Consider the following 15592-nt stretch of genomic DNA (forward strand, 5'->3'; position numbering starts at 1 on the left):
TACTATAGATCACAAACTCTCCTGGAACAGAGGTGCTGATGTTTTTTTAAGAAGGCTAAACGGTGCATTCACTTTCTTAGAAAAGTGACCTTTAATGTCCATATTCACTCTATTTTACAAATATTTTATTGAGAGCATCCTTTGATATTAGATTGTATGCTGTTGTGGATGTTCCAAAATCAATCACAAGAACAAATTTGGAGAAAACACCATGTGTTTATTTATTTGTTGGTATTGTTGGTGTATAGTTGTTAACATGCACTTTAAATGTATGCCTGGACTGTGATGATGGCTGCCACAGATGATTTTGGACTATTGTTGTTGTTGTTTATCTGATATGCTTTTAATGTGTCTGCTTTTTTCTGTTCTGTGCCACAAGTTGCCTCTGGGAGGATATTAAAGTTTTCTTCTGATTCTCTCAGTCAAAGATTTGCTTTGGCCTAAATGTAAGTGGTTTGGCAAAGTACCAAAAGTGAAAGCATCCCAGGGTGGTAGCTACGGTAAGACACTCCCTAACAACAAAGATTGCACATTAGCCCATGCCTTCCTAAAATGTGTTTTGCCAAGAACCCTCAACAGATACAGGCTTAGGCCTTTGACTCTCATTTAGTGTGATTTTTGCCTGCAGAACCTCCCACCTAAGAAGTTTGTTTTTACTTAAGAAAATGTTTTCAGTAGAGAGTGAACCCTATCATTTAAGTTCTGACTCATTCTCAAATTGTGCAAAGCAACACTGAGGGTCAGTGTGGTGAAATCTTTCATTTTAATAAGGAAGACCTTGCAGTCTTTGACAGTCCCCTGAGGAGCCCCAGAGCCCAAACTGGGAAGCACTGCATTAATTAGTAACCTATTGTGTATCATTACATTTAGAGAATCTAAACAAGCCTGGTTACCGAGCCAGCAGATTTGGCCTTTCTGCTCTCTGTCAGTCTCATGTCTGTATTAATGAGAGAAAACGCAGCTAAAGGCCCAACACAGGGGTTGGGCCTGTAGCTGCCCAGCCCACATCTTTCTTGTTAAACCTCCAGTCCGGTCACATTTGGTAGCAGCGGCCTCCCGTCGCCCTTTAAGTGGCTTACACAGTCCGGTGCTGGTGTAATTATGTTATCCTTCTCTGTGGGGTGTGGCGGTCTGCAGAAATACAGCCACTTATTTACTCAACCACTTTTTCTTCAGTCTCATATCACCTCTCCTCCTTGACATTTGGGTCTTGGGTGTGCACTGTGCCTCCACAGAGGATGAGGTTTCCAAGATTAATGATATATCTTCTCTAATGACAAGGTGTGGATGGCCACCCAGTTGACATGTTTGCTTTTCTTTTTTGTGTGTGTTTTTGAAACTTTGGCTCAAAAGTGGAGATGATGTGTCACAGAAATAGGCCTACAGATCCACTGGCTGTTTCTCACAGGACATTTTGAGGCAGTTTTTGAAAATATAGAGCCTAATCACATAAGTCCTACCCATCGCAGTGTTTACACCGCACTTTTTAACACAACACCTCTCCCTAGTGCTCATTTCATTTCATTTTTCTTTACTTTATTTACTATATCAGAATCACAATCACAATCAAAAATACTTTATTGATACCCAAGGGGAAACTGGGCCAGTTGCAGTTGCTAAAATTCTCAAGAGGAAAATATATATAAGCATAAGTGAAATTATAAGAAATAGAAAAAGAAAATTTAAAAAAACCCACATTAATATTACAGCAATATATACAGAAATAAGAAATTGAGAATATGTAAAAGGTGTACTTATACATCATATATACTCTGGAGTATTGCACCATTGAATTATGGTGAAGTTCTATGGAAAGTTTTACAAAGTACTAAAGGTATAATATTACTGCACAGATAAATAGTTTAAAAAAAAAACAGTTAAATAGTGTCACAATACATAATAGATTTTATTTTATTAAAAAATCCATACACTATAATGCGTTGTAGAGGTAAATCCAGATGTTCCCAATGCTTTTGGAAGCTGCTTGTAGAATGTGTATAATAAATAGATTATAAATTATTTAGGGACACTCAATCAAGCCTTAATTACATTAATTAGGCCTTCATCTTCACGATGAGCCCTACAGCAATCAGTAAACCTGTACAGACAATGGCTCTAAAGTGGCTTGATTATACTCAAATCAAAAGTGGTGATTCTGTCCTCTGAAGAAGCGTCACTGGTGGTTGACTAATGTGCACAAAGATTTAGCCTGCTCATAAATACATAAATAACTCGAGCATTTGTGCCAAAGCGGTGATGGAGAGGCGGCCGGTGCCATTGTTTTTGCTTCCATCTAGTGGTGGATAGGCTCTATGTCATTTTACATCAGTAAGGAGGAGGCAGCAGTAACATTTGCCATTACATCGCACTTGTCAAGCCACCTCGGGATGATTTTAATCTGCAGATGGTCTGATACAAGCTGTGCCGCCCGGTGTCTATTGGCTGAAAACGCTGCTGGGGGAAATTGAAACCGCCGCCACGGGGCCGCACAAATAAAACCTGTGACATCACAGCAACAGGTAGAGTCGCTTTCACATACCACAGCTCGTTAAACAACAATGCGTTTGTTCCCGGGGGAAGTGCGGAAGTTAGCTGCCTGTTCAAGTGCCCTCATGTCATTTTTCAGATTGGGAATACTGAAGAACTCAGCGAGGGGGTTTTGTGGTCAGTGACTGAAGCCTGTTGGTCTGGGAAGACGCCTCTGCTCTCAACACCTAGTCATCATGCCCAGCCACAAGAGACAGGTAGGTGATCTGGTGGCTGTGATTTCTCCACATTCGTCCAGCAGCCATAATTGATCAATGTATAATCGTATAGCAGTGTCTTTATAGTGAGACTGTAATCTTGCCAGTGTAAGATCCATATACTGTAATCCTGTTTCCTTTAACATGACTGCAGAGCTGCATGGAAACAATTAGTTGTCAGACTAAATAGGTAAAGCAGACTCTTCATTCTCATCAGGAGTCCCTCAGCTTACACAGATTTTGTACAGACTGCAAAATCAATAAGGTGTGAGTTTTCACGTGTAGGCCTATGTAGAGTGTACATCCTCCTCTGCTATCATTATATTCAGATTACATTCCTACATCTGCCACTCCTTCATTGTCCTTGCTAACTGCATATATCAAAACGTGATTGCCTTGCTTTGGCATGAAAGTGAGAACACACCAACCTGCTGTGCTTCTCAGTCAGGTTAACCCTCCACTGACCAAGCCCTGACATAGTAGAAATCCTCCATGGTGAGTCAGGATCACCACAGGTTTTTAGCCCAGTGCATTTAACATTCTTCAACACACTCCACCCCATGTGGAGGATGACCTTTAACACATATATTTGATTAGCGTACTATCAGCTGAATATCAGATTCATGGGGTTAAAAGTCCCAGTAAAGATAATAATTGTGTCTGATTTGCCTGCCATGTATAATTGGAACAACCAAGAGAGCTTATGTATGGTGTGTAAATATGGCACAACTGTATGGATGACTTATTTTTATTTTCTAACTTTATGTTTTAGCCCAGTATTGAACTGCTGGAGTTCATTGGAGTGGTTAGAGAGAATGGCAGTGAACTTCCTCCAGTGGTAAGATAACACACTGTGTCCACTCACAACAAAGTATACCAAAGATTGATTTTGATCCATATTGCCTCTGAAAGACTGACTTTTTGCATATTATTTTGATACACAGCATACCCCACTATCATATGACTATGTCCTAGTTGCCAAAACAATTGACGACCATGAGAAAGCGACTTTCAGGAAGCAGACGGCATTCATTGACGAACTGAAAAAGAAGAACTTGAAAGTCACAGTAAGTTTTTACTGAGAAAAAAATGCGCCTTTTTTGTTGTTTACAGTTGGTATGCATGATTTATTTATGTGGAATTCTTCATGTTCATTTCTATTAGAAAATTATCGATGATGATGTGGTCTTCTATGGGATTCAAGCCCCCAAAGAAATTTTTGAGAAGTACAGATATTTGCTCCGAGTGTCTGATGCCTGTAACTGGAGCTATGACCAGAACGTCGTGCCTCTCAGCACCAGGTAAGACGCGCTGCCGTCAGTAAAGTCAGACTGGATGCTATCACCATGTAACAAGTGTCTGTGATTGATTATATACCACACAGGATCAGATGCAAGTGTATTGGCTCTTAAAGTGTGCAGGTTATCAACACTATCTTTCAGAATACACAGTTAAGAGATGGAAACTTGCTTGTAGTGTTAAAATGAATTTCACTGTCTAAATGATCCTGTAATCCCGTACTGCTGCTTGTGCTTTCACAAAATATTTATAAAACATTCACAGAATCAATTCAGGTTGATATAATAAGTGACCGTTCTCTTCGTTGTAGGATAAGGATTCTCCACTTCATCCTGAATCACACCTTGATCAATACAGGAGGTGAGGAATACTTTAATTTAAATAGTCACTCCTTCTCAGATAATTGGATTGCTAATGTTTTATATTCTTCCTTATCAATCTCCCCAGAGGATCTGCGTGAGCTCATGAAGAAGAAGGTGTTTGAGGCAAAGTTTTGTTTGCATGAGGTAAATTCCAAATATATATCATTTTTAAATTGCTGCTCTTAAAATCTTGCTTAATTAATGTCATATATGTAACCTGGTAATTGTGTAATCATCAAGGTTTGGATATGGAGGAGCTGCAGATAAAACAGTTGGTAGTTTTTTAAGCTTTTGTGCAGCCATTTTCCTGTAAGGTTGAGTTGTTGTGGTCTGGTAGCTGATGGACTGGAAGAATGAATTTACTGCAGACCAGGCATGGGAACAAAATTATCATTTTCCAAAGGTCAGAACAGAATGATAAGACCAAACCAATCCTGCCTTTGTCTTCTGCTGTTTCTCCATCTGGACTGGCACACCCTCATGCTAAAGATAGTGACACGATCGTCTAACTCTCACACTGTCACACTGCCTCTCAAGTGTTATGCTTTTGTTAAGAACCATTACAATTGTTATGTGAAACTTGGCAAGGGCTGTCCAAAACAATAGATTACTGCCAAATGAGTATTTTCTTTGCACAGATATGGAGGCTGTCTTTATTCATATCAGTACATTTAGTCATCAAGCGACAAATGAGTGTGTGCGTGTGTGTGTGTGTGTGTGTGTGTGTGTATGCATCTGTGCATCTGTGCACGTGTATGTGTGTTCTGCCCACCTGTATACATAAGGGAGCCTTCTTCACTGAAGTGCTCATACATTCCCAGTGTGTGATGCAGCCTTGAATGGATATTCTTAAAGGCTCTGCCCCTCCTGGTTTGCAGTTTCAACCCTTTTTGTTGCATATTTTCAAAAGAAAAATGTAACTGTTGCGCATTGACATGAGATTATCTTTGCATTGTGAAAATCACTATGCCTGTGTGCTGCATCAGTCAGTTGTTGAAGATCTGCACTGATGAATGCCTCTGATTGTGTGTGTCTCTGTTCTCAGAAAAAGAAACAGAGAGAGCTGAAGCAGAGCTGGGCACGATGGACAGCCTGTCTCCAAGGGCAACCCATAACTGCTGTCAGGTTAGCACTGCACCACAACATATTCATCATTCTGCTGCCTTTTACAGCTGCAGTTATTGCAGCATGATTGTTTTCCATATGAAATTACTGAGCAGCAGGTTCATGCTGTCCCCCACGCATGGTGCAGCCATTGTTTGGGATAATTATTTAAAATTATGTACAGAACGCACATATACATAGTTTATTGTCTTTGTCTATGGATCATTTGTGTACTGTCAAGCATCATATCGCAGTCAGGCCATTCACAGTTTTTTGTCACCGTATGTAGTGTCAAAACGCATTGTCCCTTCAATTTTTGTCAAAACTGAAACAGAATCATTTTCAGCTTTAGTCTAAGTAGAGCCAACAGTATAATTTTGAAGGAGAGGTGGATATGTGTAGGCTTCATCACCAGTGATGTAGGCATTAAATGTTGTTTTTTGTTGTGCTGTTTAACTGTTTGGTACCCAAGCAGATTCATTTGATGTCTTTCATGAGAAGGCAGTGAGCAACTTAACAAGAAATTACCCTAAAATAGCCTCAACCCAAAGGTAGTTTGTAAAACGTTACAAGAAAATGAAAACAAGAAACAAGGAAATGACGTGGAATTAAGTAAATAAGATTTTTCACAATGTTTCAGTATTTCTCTCTCTCTCTTTCTCTTTTCAGTTTACTTTCTTTCTTTTTTTCTTTCTTTTTATGCAGATTTTCAGGACATTTCTTGCTGTGTAGCTCATTGTCTTTTTCCCCATGTTTTTGAAAGAATTTGAGCTGATATGCTCAGGTTTCAAAGGGTCAAGTGCTTGTAAAAAGTGTTCAGGTGCATTTTACAAGCACTCAGAAACAAGAATTGTGACGTTGTGTGTGTGTGTGTGTGTGTGTGTGTGTGTGTGTATGTGTGTCAGGAACTACTTTGGGGAGAAGGTGGCCTTGTACTTCCTGTGGCTGGGCTGGTACACATATCTGCTCATCCCAGCTGCCTTCATAGGGCTCATCGTCTTCCTTTACGGCCTCGCCTTCTTCAACAGCTCGCCCCTCATGTGAGTTTCCCCCACAGCTCTGCAGTAACACACACGCACACACACACACACACACACACACACACACACACACACACACACACCCTGCCACTGTGCCATAACCAACTCAGCTGCTGATTGTCTTGCAGAAAGGAAGTTTGTGAGGCTAACACGGTCATGTGCCCCCTTTGTGACAAGAGATGCAAAGTGTGGCAGCTCTCTGACACCTGCACATACGCCAAGGTACAACATCCACGGTCTGTGGTGCATCCGTGCATTTAAACACAGAGAGGAAAACAGTGCATGAGTGTGTTGTCGCTTACTGGTGTTCTTGTCCATGTACAGGTGAGCTTACTGTTCGACAACAACGGCACGGTGCTCTTTGCCATGTTCATGGCAGTGTGGGGTGAGTTTAATGTCCCATGTTTAATGTATGACAGGTTTTTTTGTTTTGTTTTTTTTCCCCCTTTTTTCCCAACACTTTTGTATTGTTTTTTTTTTTTTGTTTGTTTGATTTTTATTGAAGGAAGTTACAAATCATACAACATACAATGTTCTTTTTTCTTCAATAAAAAAATATCTAAAATAAAGGGAAAAAAAATTGCCAGAGCCAGTACTTTTTATATATTTGCATGCAGTTAGAAGTTATGTCAAACAGCAATACCAGGCTAATGTAGCTAAATTGTTGAATGTCAGTGGGATCAGATGGCAGCTACATGATCCTATAAACATCCAGGAAATGAAATAAGATGCAGGGGAGGAGTCTCAGACTTTATGATATGCATGTAAAAGATATTAAAAGTCCGCATGATGAAAATACCGTGTTAGCCCCTGATGTGCCAGTGTTTCTTTTGGCAGCTGTTTAGACTGTTTACAGAAAATAGGTGGCCCTCCCCAGATGTTAAAATGGCTTTATGAATGTTTACAATGTGTTACTGAGTTTGTTCTCATGCCAAATTCCTATAGTTATAAAAAACCCCAAAAAAAACTAATGAGTCATGGTTTCATTTGCCACTCCAAACACAAACAACGAGTGAAACTGGAGGTGGAATTCGTATGACGTCGTCTGACACCAAAATAGCCTACAGGAGGTGGGTGTGAAGGCTGAGGTGTTGGATGAGTGTATACACCGCCCTAGAACTCTGGTGACCGGGGTTCAATTTTTGCAAATACAAATAAGTTTTCTGCTACAAGTTGCATGGAAATGTTTTATTAATTAACCCCTTAAACTAAAATTTACTCCTAATTTCCGTCCCTAAATTGCCTCAAAGTTAGACACCCATATTCAAGGGCAATGTCAGTCAGGTAACACTGTTTTATGGCTGCACCATTACACCAGATAGAAATTATCTAGCTGTTTTGTACGTCATTTTATACACATGCCTCTATAATTTTGGAAACCTTGGGATCTCCACTAGAATTTTTTTGTTGAATAAAGCTCTCCTGTGCACCAAAGACAAACTCACCAGCATCGCCTTAACTCAAGTCTTAACCTAAGTTGTTCTATTGCACTGAAAGGTTATGTGGCTGGCCATCTGTATGCTTGTGACAGTATGGATGAAATTAGTTGGTGCAGTATATGCATCAAGGTGTACAAAGTTTAAGTGAGGTATCTTACTTAAGTTACATACGAACAACATTTTGATGCACATTATGGCAGTGAAAAATAAATGCAAAAAGGCTAACAACTACCCCAAAAAAATTACCACAGTAAACTTAAATTTTACAGAAACAGTCACTGTCCCTCAGTGCTGGTGTTGTGGCTTTATCGTTCCTGGTTTTCACAGCAACTCTGTTTCTGGAGTTCTGGAAGAGACACCGGGCTTCCTACGTGTGTGAATGGAAGGTCTCCGACTGGTGTGAGGAGGAGGTATGATCACATACACACATGTCTTATTTTTCAATTATGCATACTGAATTTAACCCACATTTTGAGTGTGTGTAAATTTGTATATTCTATAACTTTATATATATTGGTGGCTGGGCACTAGGGCTGCACAATCAATGAAATCCTATCAAGATCACAATGTGGATAAGTGCAATATTGAAATCACAGCAGATGAAATCTTTTGATGAAGGCTGAATGTGACAGTACACAATTATAAATATAAAAAAACATGCAAAAAATCACATCCCCCTCATTTTACTCATTTTTTTTTCAGTTAAAATGAAAATTATGATGAGGAAATGATGACTCCCACTAAAATTGCAGATATTATCGCCATCGCAATATCTTTCAAAATAATCTCAGTATGTTTTTTTTTTTTTTTTTACCATATTGTGCAGTCCTACTGGGAACCTTATAGTGCATGACATAAATAAAAATGAATGAATCAAGCTGTTAGCCATAAATACATTATCATCATCTAATGCATCGCTGTGTTTTTTCTCTATGTCATTTTAGGAGGAACTGATCCTGGAAATTGTAAACAACGAAAACTGCAAACCCAAAACATACAAGCACTCGTATCTGCGCAGCACTTTGGTTTTGATCTGTGTCACTGTCATGGTGGGTGACTCAGAGAACTAGCAGCTCACAAGCAGTTCATGAGCTAGTATAAAATGTGTGGTTGTGTCTAAATATTCACTGAGAGCTGAATATGTTAAATGTGTGCGTGTGTCCTCATCGCAAATAAAAAGCGAGAGCATTTTGCCAGTCCTCTTGTTGTTAAGGGGTTAGCATGGAGTCCAGGCTTGAGCGAGGCAGGTAAAGTAATTTAACGGTGTCTGTGTGTGTCCTCAGATCCTGGTGATCATCGGCCTCACTCATGCCTTGGTGGTGTTCAGGGTGATGACAGCGGTGCTGCTTGCTGAGGGATCATGGGAATTCCTGAGCGACAACTCCAACACGGGAGCGATGATGTTGGGGGCTTTTCTCCATTATCTCATCATCACTATCATGACGCGGGTACAGCCAATCTATACATGCGCCTCTAAATTTCCTTTTAGTATCATTCTTTGTGACTCTGACTGTGTGCCTCCATCTTCACAGATCAACAGGATTGTAGCCATGAAGCTCTGTGAAATAGGTATGTCACCATATCTAATTTACTTTGCATTTTGGTATGGTAACTTAAATGGGAACAATAAAGATTATGACAGGCACGTACTCTTAAAACATTTAAGTTGGGTGCTGGATCATACAAATGTCCAAACATATTTCTCATCAGTGTTAAATTGCACACTATTATACTAATATTTGTATTGTATTGTCTTGTATTTGTGATTATTTGCAAATAAATGGGAATTTATTGAGTTAATTTGAAGCATGCACAGGCTGAGCAGACACACTGCTGGGCAATGATCAGCTAACACCACCAGCTAATCTAATTCATGTGAGGCAAATCTGTTGTGAAGAGATATTACAGCTCAAATGCTTCAAACAAGCTTGACTGGAGGGATTTTAGTAATTGTTTTAAGAGCCAATGAAGTCCAACTGTGCAGGGGGCGAAAGAAAACAGGCATTTTGACATTCAATAACTTTGGTAACTAAAAAAAAAACATTAACAATGTGTGCTTCATGTCAAATTATATAGATATACTAGAGAAAAAAATGAGTTGCTACAATATATCACCTTTAAGGTATATATTACATGATATTGTGCCATCTTTTGGCCACTTAGTGACATGTATGTATACTGACGTGTGTCTGTCTTCACCAGAGGAAACAAGATCATTTGCTGCTACAGAGAAGAGTTTCACCGTCAAGATGTTCACCTTCCAGTTCTTCACCTACTTCTCCTCACTCTTCTACGTTGCCTTTTTTCTTGGCAGGTAAGTAAGACCCGGAAGGACCCGGAGTCCAAACCTTGGAGGCCTGCTAGAATAAGACTCTCATCCTATCCCATAATCCACAATCAAATCCAAAATATCATTTTCATATACAAATCTCATTGCTCTTTCTGTCCATCCAAGAAGAGCAGTAAACCTGCCATAATTTAGTAAGTTAGGCACCCTATCAATAACCTTGTTTACACTTTTGGATGCTTCTGTAATTGCAAACATATTATTTAACTCATAACTGCAGCTATAATGACAAAAGTCCTCAACAGAATCACAAAATAGGATGTCTGGTAGGGTGTTTCTGTAGTAACCACCCAGTGTTCTTATTTTGAGGTTTTGCCCACCTGATCAGCACCTATTGCACACCTGACTGACCAGAACCTCAACTCCTGCCTCTCAGGGGCTGTCCTTTTTGTTATTCTAAACTTGTGGGACTATAAAGCCATTTGAGACTGTAAAAAGTAATTTGGGGCTCTAAATAAACTCAAACTTGTAGGACTTGAAGTATGTTCATGACATGCGTTTGCATCACACCTGACAGGATAAATGGTCATCCAGGTGGCTATGTGCGAATTGCTGGGAAATGGAGGCTTGAAGAGGTGAGTAAACATGAATATGCATGCCATTTACGAAAACAGTGTACATTTTTTTTTGGTCATGAAAATCTTTTCAGAGGCATCAGATTTCACACACAAGTCTCGGTCTCCCCTAGTGTCACCCTAGTGGCTGCCTCACAGACCTGTTCATCCAAATGGCCATCATAATGGTACTCAAGCAAACCATCAGCAATATCTTTGAGTTCACCGGCCCGTAAGTGTAAATCTGCTTAGTACTAACCTGTTCTGTTTATATACTGTATGATCCACTTTCCTGCTGTTAGGCTCAGGTTGGTCAAAGCTGATCTTTGTCTCTTTCAGCTGGCTCGGCCGATGGTTGAAGAGGAGAAGAACCCAGAAGCTGCAGAGAAAATGCGCCCACTGCTACCTGAAAGACGAACTGGAGACCAAATATGAAGCTGAACTGTGTGACAACTGCAAGCTTCGAGACTGGCTCAGTAACTACCGTCTCAACGACGTCGACTCCTTCAGCTTGTTCAATGAGTTTCTGGAGATGGGTACGTGCAGTTGTTACAGCAGAGTAAGGTTTCACAGAGAGTGAATAAACACCAGAGTAGTTCTGGCATTAAAGAAGTACGAAAACCCTGGTAGAAAAATTTGATTTTTTTATCCAATGTAGTGACTGTAATTTTTACCTTGGTTTTTGCCACCTTTTGGTGAGGTCAAACACTAAATGCAAAAAAAACTTCTGCTGCACTGCCCTCTAGTGCTTCGGGCCACAACCAGTCAGTGATGTGTCAGCAGGTATTTTTAGCAGCTCTTAATAGCAAAGCACCTGCGGTCACATCACTTATTGGGTGTGGGCAACATGCCTGAAATTTCAACCCCAAGAGGGCAGTGCAGCAGAATTTTACTGCTGGTGTTGAGTCACTCTTGAAAGGCAAAATGAGTAGGATTTGTCAGATGCAGTTTGTAAACACAGCATTCACAGCTGGCCCCTCCTCCCTGGCTAAGCTAAACCTAGACAGCAAGTTTTCGTTTTCCAGGATGGCAAGGGAATGAAATGTAAAGCATTTCCTCGCAGCCCTAGGGAAAAAATTGGTCCGCCAGCATCAGAACAGAAAACAGGCCAACACCACGGCGCTCTTCATCCTCGACCTCTACCTCAGTGCTCTTGAAAGCCAACCCCAGATTCACTCCTGTTGCGGAACAAGCTTTGTCTGCTTGGTGTTTTGCGTTGCTATATTTCCTTTTTTTCCTGCGGTCCACATCCACCATTATCGTAGCTTCCTACTGGATGTTGTGCTATCGATCTGGCACTACATGACTGTGATTGGCTGGGAGCTACATGCCCACTGCCCACAGTCTAATGCTCAGAAGAGTCAAGCTCAGCAAAACAAGAAAATCCAGGCAGAGGGCCGCATCTCTACACACATCAACACACACTTCTAGTGGCTCATAAGTGATGACTGAGAGGGATTATTTTTGTATGAGTCTATACATTGTTTGTTAAGAAAATCCTACTCAATCTGCCTTTAATTTTTCAACTTAGAGATCACTGCAACAAAGCATGTCTGCCATAAAAGATGTAGGGTTTCATCACCCTTTAAAATGTATTTTCTTTATTGTTTCCATAGTGATCCAGTTCAGCTTTACTACCATATTTGTGGCAGCATTTCCCCTCGCTCCTCTGCTCGCTCTCATTAATAACATCATCGAGATACGCCTGGATGCCATTAAGATGGTCACTCTGGAGCGCAGGATGGTGCCCAAGAAAACCAACGATATTGGTTAGTGGAACTGGGGAACTAAGACTTTGATTTGCTGACTCCTGTTGTCTGCTGTAGATTGGTAAAATATTGCTGACATCAATGTGACGTTTTCCCTCAGGGGTGTGGACAGACGTGTTGGAGGCCATTGGTGTCTTAGCCGTCATCGCTAACGGGCTTGTCATTGGCGTATCCTCAGACTTCATCCCTCGCCTGCTGTACCGTTACCGCTACGGCCCGTGTGCCAACGGCACAGTGACAGATATTGAGTGAGACTGGGCATTTTGACAGCCTTGGTTTGAAGATGCCTTTCTGATTTGCCATGCTGTGTTTCCTGTAAGAGCAACACTCACACAATATTTCACTTTATTCTTGTCTTTGTTTCCAGCTGCATGGTGGGCTATATCAACAACACCCTGTCCACTGTGCGAGTGGATGACCCGAACATCCACAAGGAGTTTTCACCTTATCAGATGGTGACTCCCAGCGGCTTGAACGTCTCATTCTGCAGGTTTCAGCTGTTGCTCTTTTCTTTATCATATTGTGGCCTTTAGCTGAAGAGACATTTCTCTATAACATGAAGGAACACCTCAGGGCTTATAGAAACACATTGCACAATCTTGATCTAATTAAGCATTTCTCAGTAAATATGGGGAGGATCTCTGCTGCTACAGCCCACAGTCAGCCCCAGAGAAGCCAAATTCTGTGAGCCTTTAAGGAAAGTTTGGTGATGGAGATGATACCATTCCTCTGATCTGTTCTCTCCTCACAGCTATAAAGACTACAGGAGCAATGAGGACTACAGTCTCACCCCTCAGTTCTGGTTAATTTTAGCTGTGCGCTTTGCATTTGTCATCCTATTTGAGGTAACAATTAGTGCAACTTCACCACACAAGACATATCCTTTGCTTGCGCTGACTGATTGATCTTAACATCATTGTCTGTGTTTTGGCAGCACGTTGTGGTCATATGCAAATTCATCGCCGCCTGGTTTGTTCCGAGTGCTCCAATGCAGGTCAAGAACGACAGACTCTTTGATAAACTCAACAGACTAAAGGAAGAACTCAGGTGGGTCTCGCATAGTATGAAGTCAGGCTGCCCAAACTAATTTGAATTTTGGTCAGGATTATTCAACCCATCTGCCATGAAACACCAGAATGCGGTTAACTTCTGTTCTGTCTTCATCATCATAACTTTTATTTAACCTTCATGTTAAAACAAAAATATAAATATAAATATAAAAACAACAAAAAATATATAAAATATGCAAGAAAATACATGTCTTGAGATTTTTCTCAAATATTATAAACCTTTACTTCATGTGATAATTTAGTATAGTACAATGTTGGCACAATGTGACTTCATTATCACTCATGCTCTGGCTTTGGCTATCGACAACTAGAAGCAGAGAAAATAAAAATGTGCTCTGAAAGTTTTGTCTCCTAACTCATAAAATGGGTTATTTCACTGTAGCACATAGGAATTGGACATGTGGTCTTCACAATGAAAGCGAATATGTGAATATGTGACTTTACGACAGATACTCATGTTAGCCGGTGTTAGTGGCTGACTGTTCCTAAAACCACAGAGGTATGCATGCTAAAAAGTTTAAATAAATAATTAAATAAAATAATTTTATAGCTCAGTGTTCCATTAAATCAGCCTACATAATTGCAAATTAATGCAATTTTTACTTCGCAGTATTTCTTTGCAGTTATATGATTGAATGAGCAATAATAGTTAAGTGATTTTCTCTCTTGTTGAGTGTGTTACTACAAAAGGTTCTGTGGTGTAGATGCCACAACTAATAATGTGCTTGTGATTCTTACAGGTCATTTGAAGTGTGACAACATGGGACACTTTTTTTTCTCACCAAATGTGGACACAACGATGACCTTGCAGTCGATCTGTTCAGTTCCTCCCAGTGTTGAGCTAACAACAAAGTTGTTAATATCAGGACTTTTATTATTTTATGTTGTGGTCAGATGTAAGGGCTGGCCATCTGATTCCTGGTCACTCATATTAAGGATAGAGAAAATTATTAGCCAAAACAGAGTGTGATTGATTTTACTGAGTGTGTCTTTAATTAAATTTTATTCCTCATGTTATTATCATTATTATTATTATAATTATTGTTATTATTATTGAATTGCACCGATATGTTTCTGTTGGATTGCTGTATTTGATGCTCTTACTGTATGTGTGCTCATTTTTATTGTATACCTAAAGGTAATTTATGCTATTATTGCACATATTTTGTGTGTTAAGATGTTGCCTTATATTGTACTCTGATAATTGATTGTGAAGAATCTGATAGTGAAGTGCCTTTTGTAAGTCAGACACAGGAATTGTTTGCATTATATTTTATATTTTTTAATAAAACAAGAAACTTTTGTCATCATGAAATGCCTTGTAAGCCTGTGCTTGTCAGTTAAGAAACACCATCTGAGGCTGTAGATTCTGAATATGCCAAACTTCGGCCTTACGAATGTAATAAACTATTTTAAGTTGGTCATGATGCTATTGTTTCTTCATCACTTCGCTATATTGACTACACTATTATCATTGCAATGGTTTCCTCTAATTTGTCAATGATCAATCTTGGGAAACCTATCTGTTGTCAATGCAATGAGTGTGACAAAGAACAATAGATATCCTATTGGCTTTGTTTGTTTGTTTGTTTGTTTGTTTGTGTAAAGGGCAGTAGCCTACTACCTCCAGTCTCCCACAGTGGCCCTATGGTTTGGGATCGGCACAGTGATCCTTTAGTTACAGAGGAGCAGGACAAGGCCAGTTTGAACTCATTAAGGACAAATTATGGGCTCATAAAGCTAAATAGTGTTTTCCTCTTCAACTGGAACAGCCTTAGTTTCACAGGTGAGAGCAGCGCATGCGTCACGTGACCTCGCCCAGCCAATAGGCATCAGACAACTTTCCAGGTGCGTCGATCAGCCA

The 15592-nt window shown here is 40.0% G+C and overlaps 1 protein-coding gene across 2 annotated transcripts; it reads left to right on the plus strand.

Moving 5' to 3' along the window:
- The first annotated feature begins 2452 nt into the window (after positions 1 to 2452).
- LOC115360714 (anoctamin-9) lies at positions 2453 to 14699 on the plus strand. Of its 2 annotated transcripts, XM_030053807.1 has the most exons (25): positions 2453 to 2519; positions 2627 to 2744; positions 3517 to 3582; positions 3689 to 3811; positions 3909 to 4045; positions 4354 to 4403; positions 4491 to 4549; positions 5451 to 5530; positions 6415 to 6549; positions 6678 to 6771; positions 6874 to 6934; positions 8316 to 8398; positions 8933 to 9037; positions 9272 to 9436; positions 9521 to 9557; positions 10191 to 10302; positions 10853 to 10910; positions 11024 to 11121; positions 11229 to 11425; positions 12506 to 12658; positions 12759 to 12906; positions 13026 to 13148; positions 13410 to 13503; positions 13593 to 13705; positions 14469 to 14699. In XM_030053807.1, exons 2-25 carry the CDS (start codon positions 2724 to 2726, stop codon positions 14482 to 14484), a joined length of 2328 nt encoding a protein of 775 aa, XP_029909667.1. In that variant the 5' UTR covers positions 2453 to 2519; positions 2627 to 2723; the 3' UTR covers positions 14485 to 14699. The 2 variants fall into 2 exon arrangements, with proteins under 2 accessions (XP_029909667.1, XP_029909666.1); XM_030053806.1 differs by lacking the exon at positions 2453 to 2519 and having other exon boundaries at positions 2566 to 2744.
- The last annotated feature ends 893 nt before the right edge of the window (positions 14700 to 15592 follow it).

The sequence above is a fragment of the Myripristis murdjan genome, chromosome 6 (assembly GCF_902150065.1).
Source record: "Myripristis murdjan chromosome 6, fMyrMur1.1, whole genome shotgun sequence".
Taxonomy (NCBI): domain Eukaryota; kingdom Metazoa; phylum Chordata; class Actinopteri; order Holocentriformes; family Holocentridae; genus Myripristis; species Myripristis murdjan.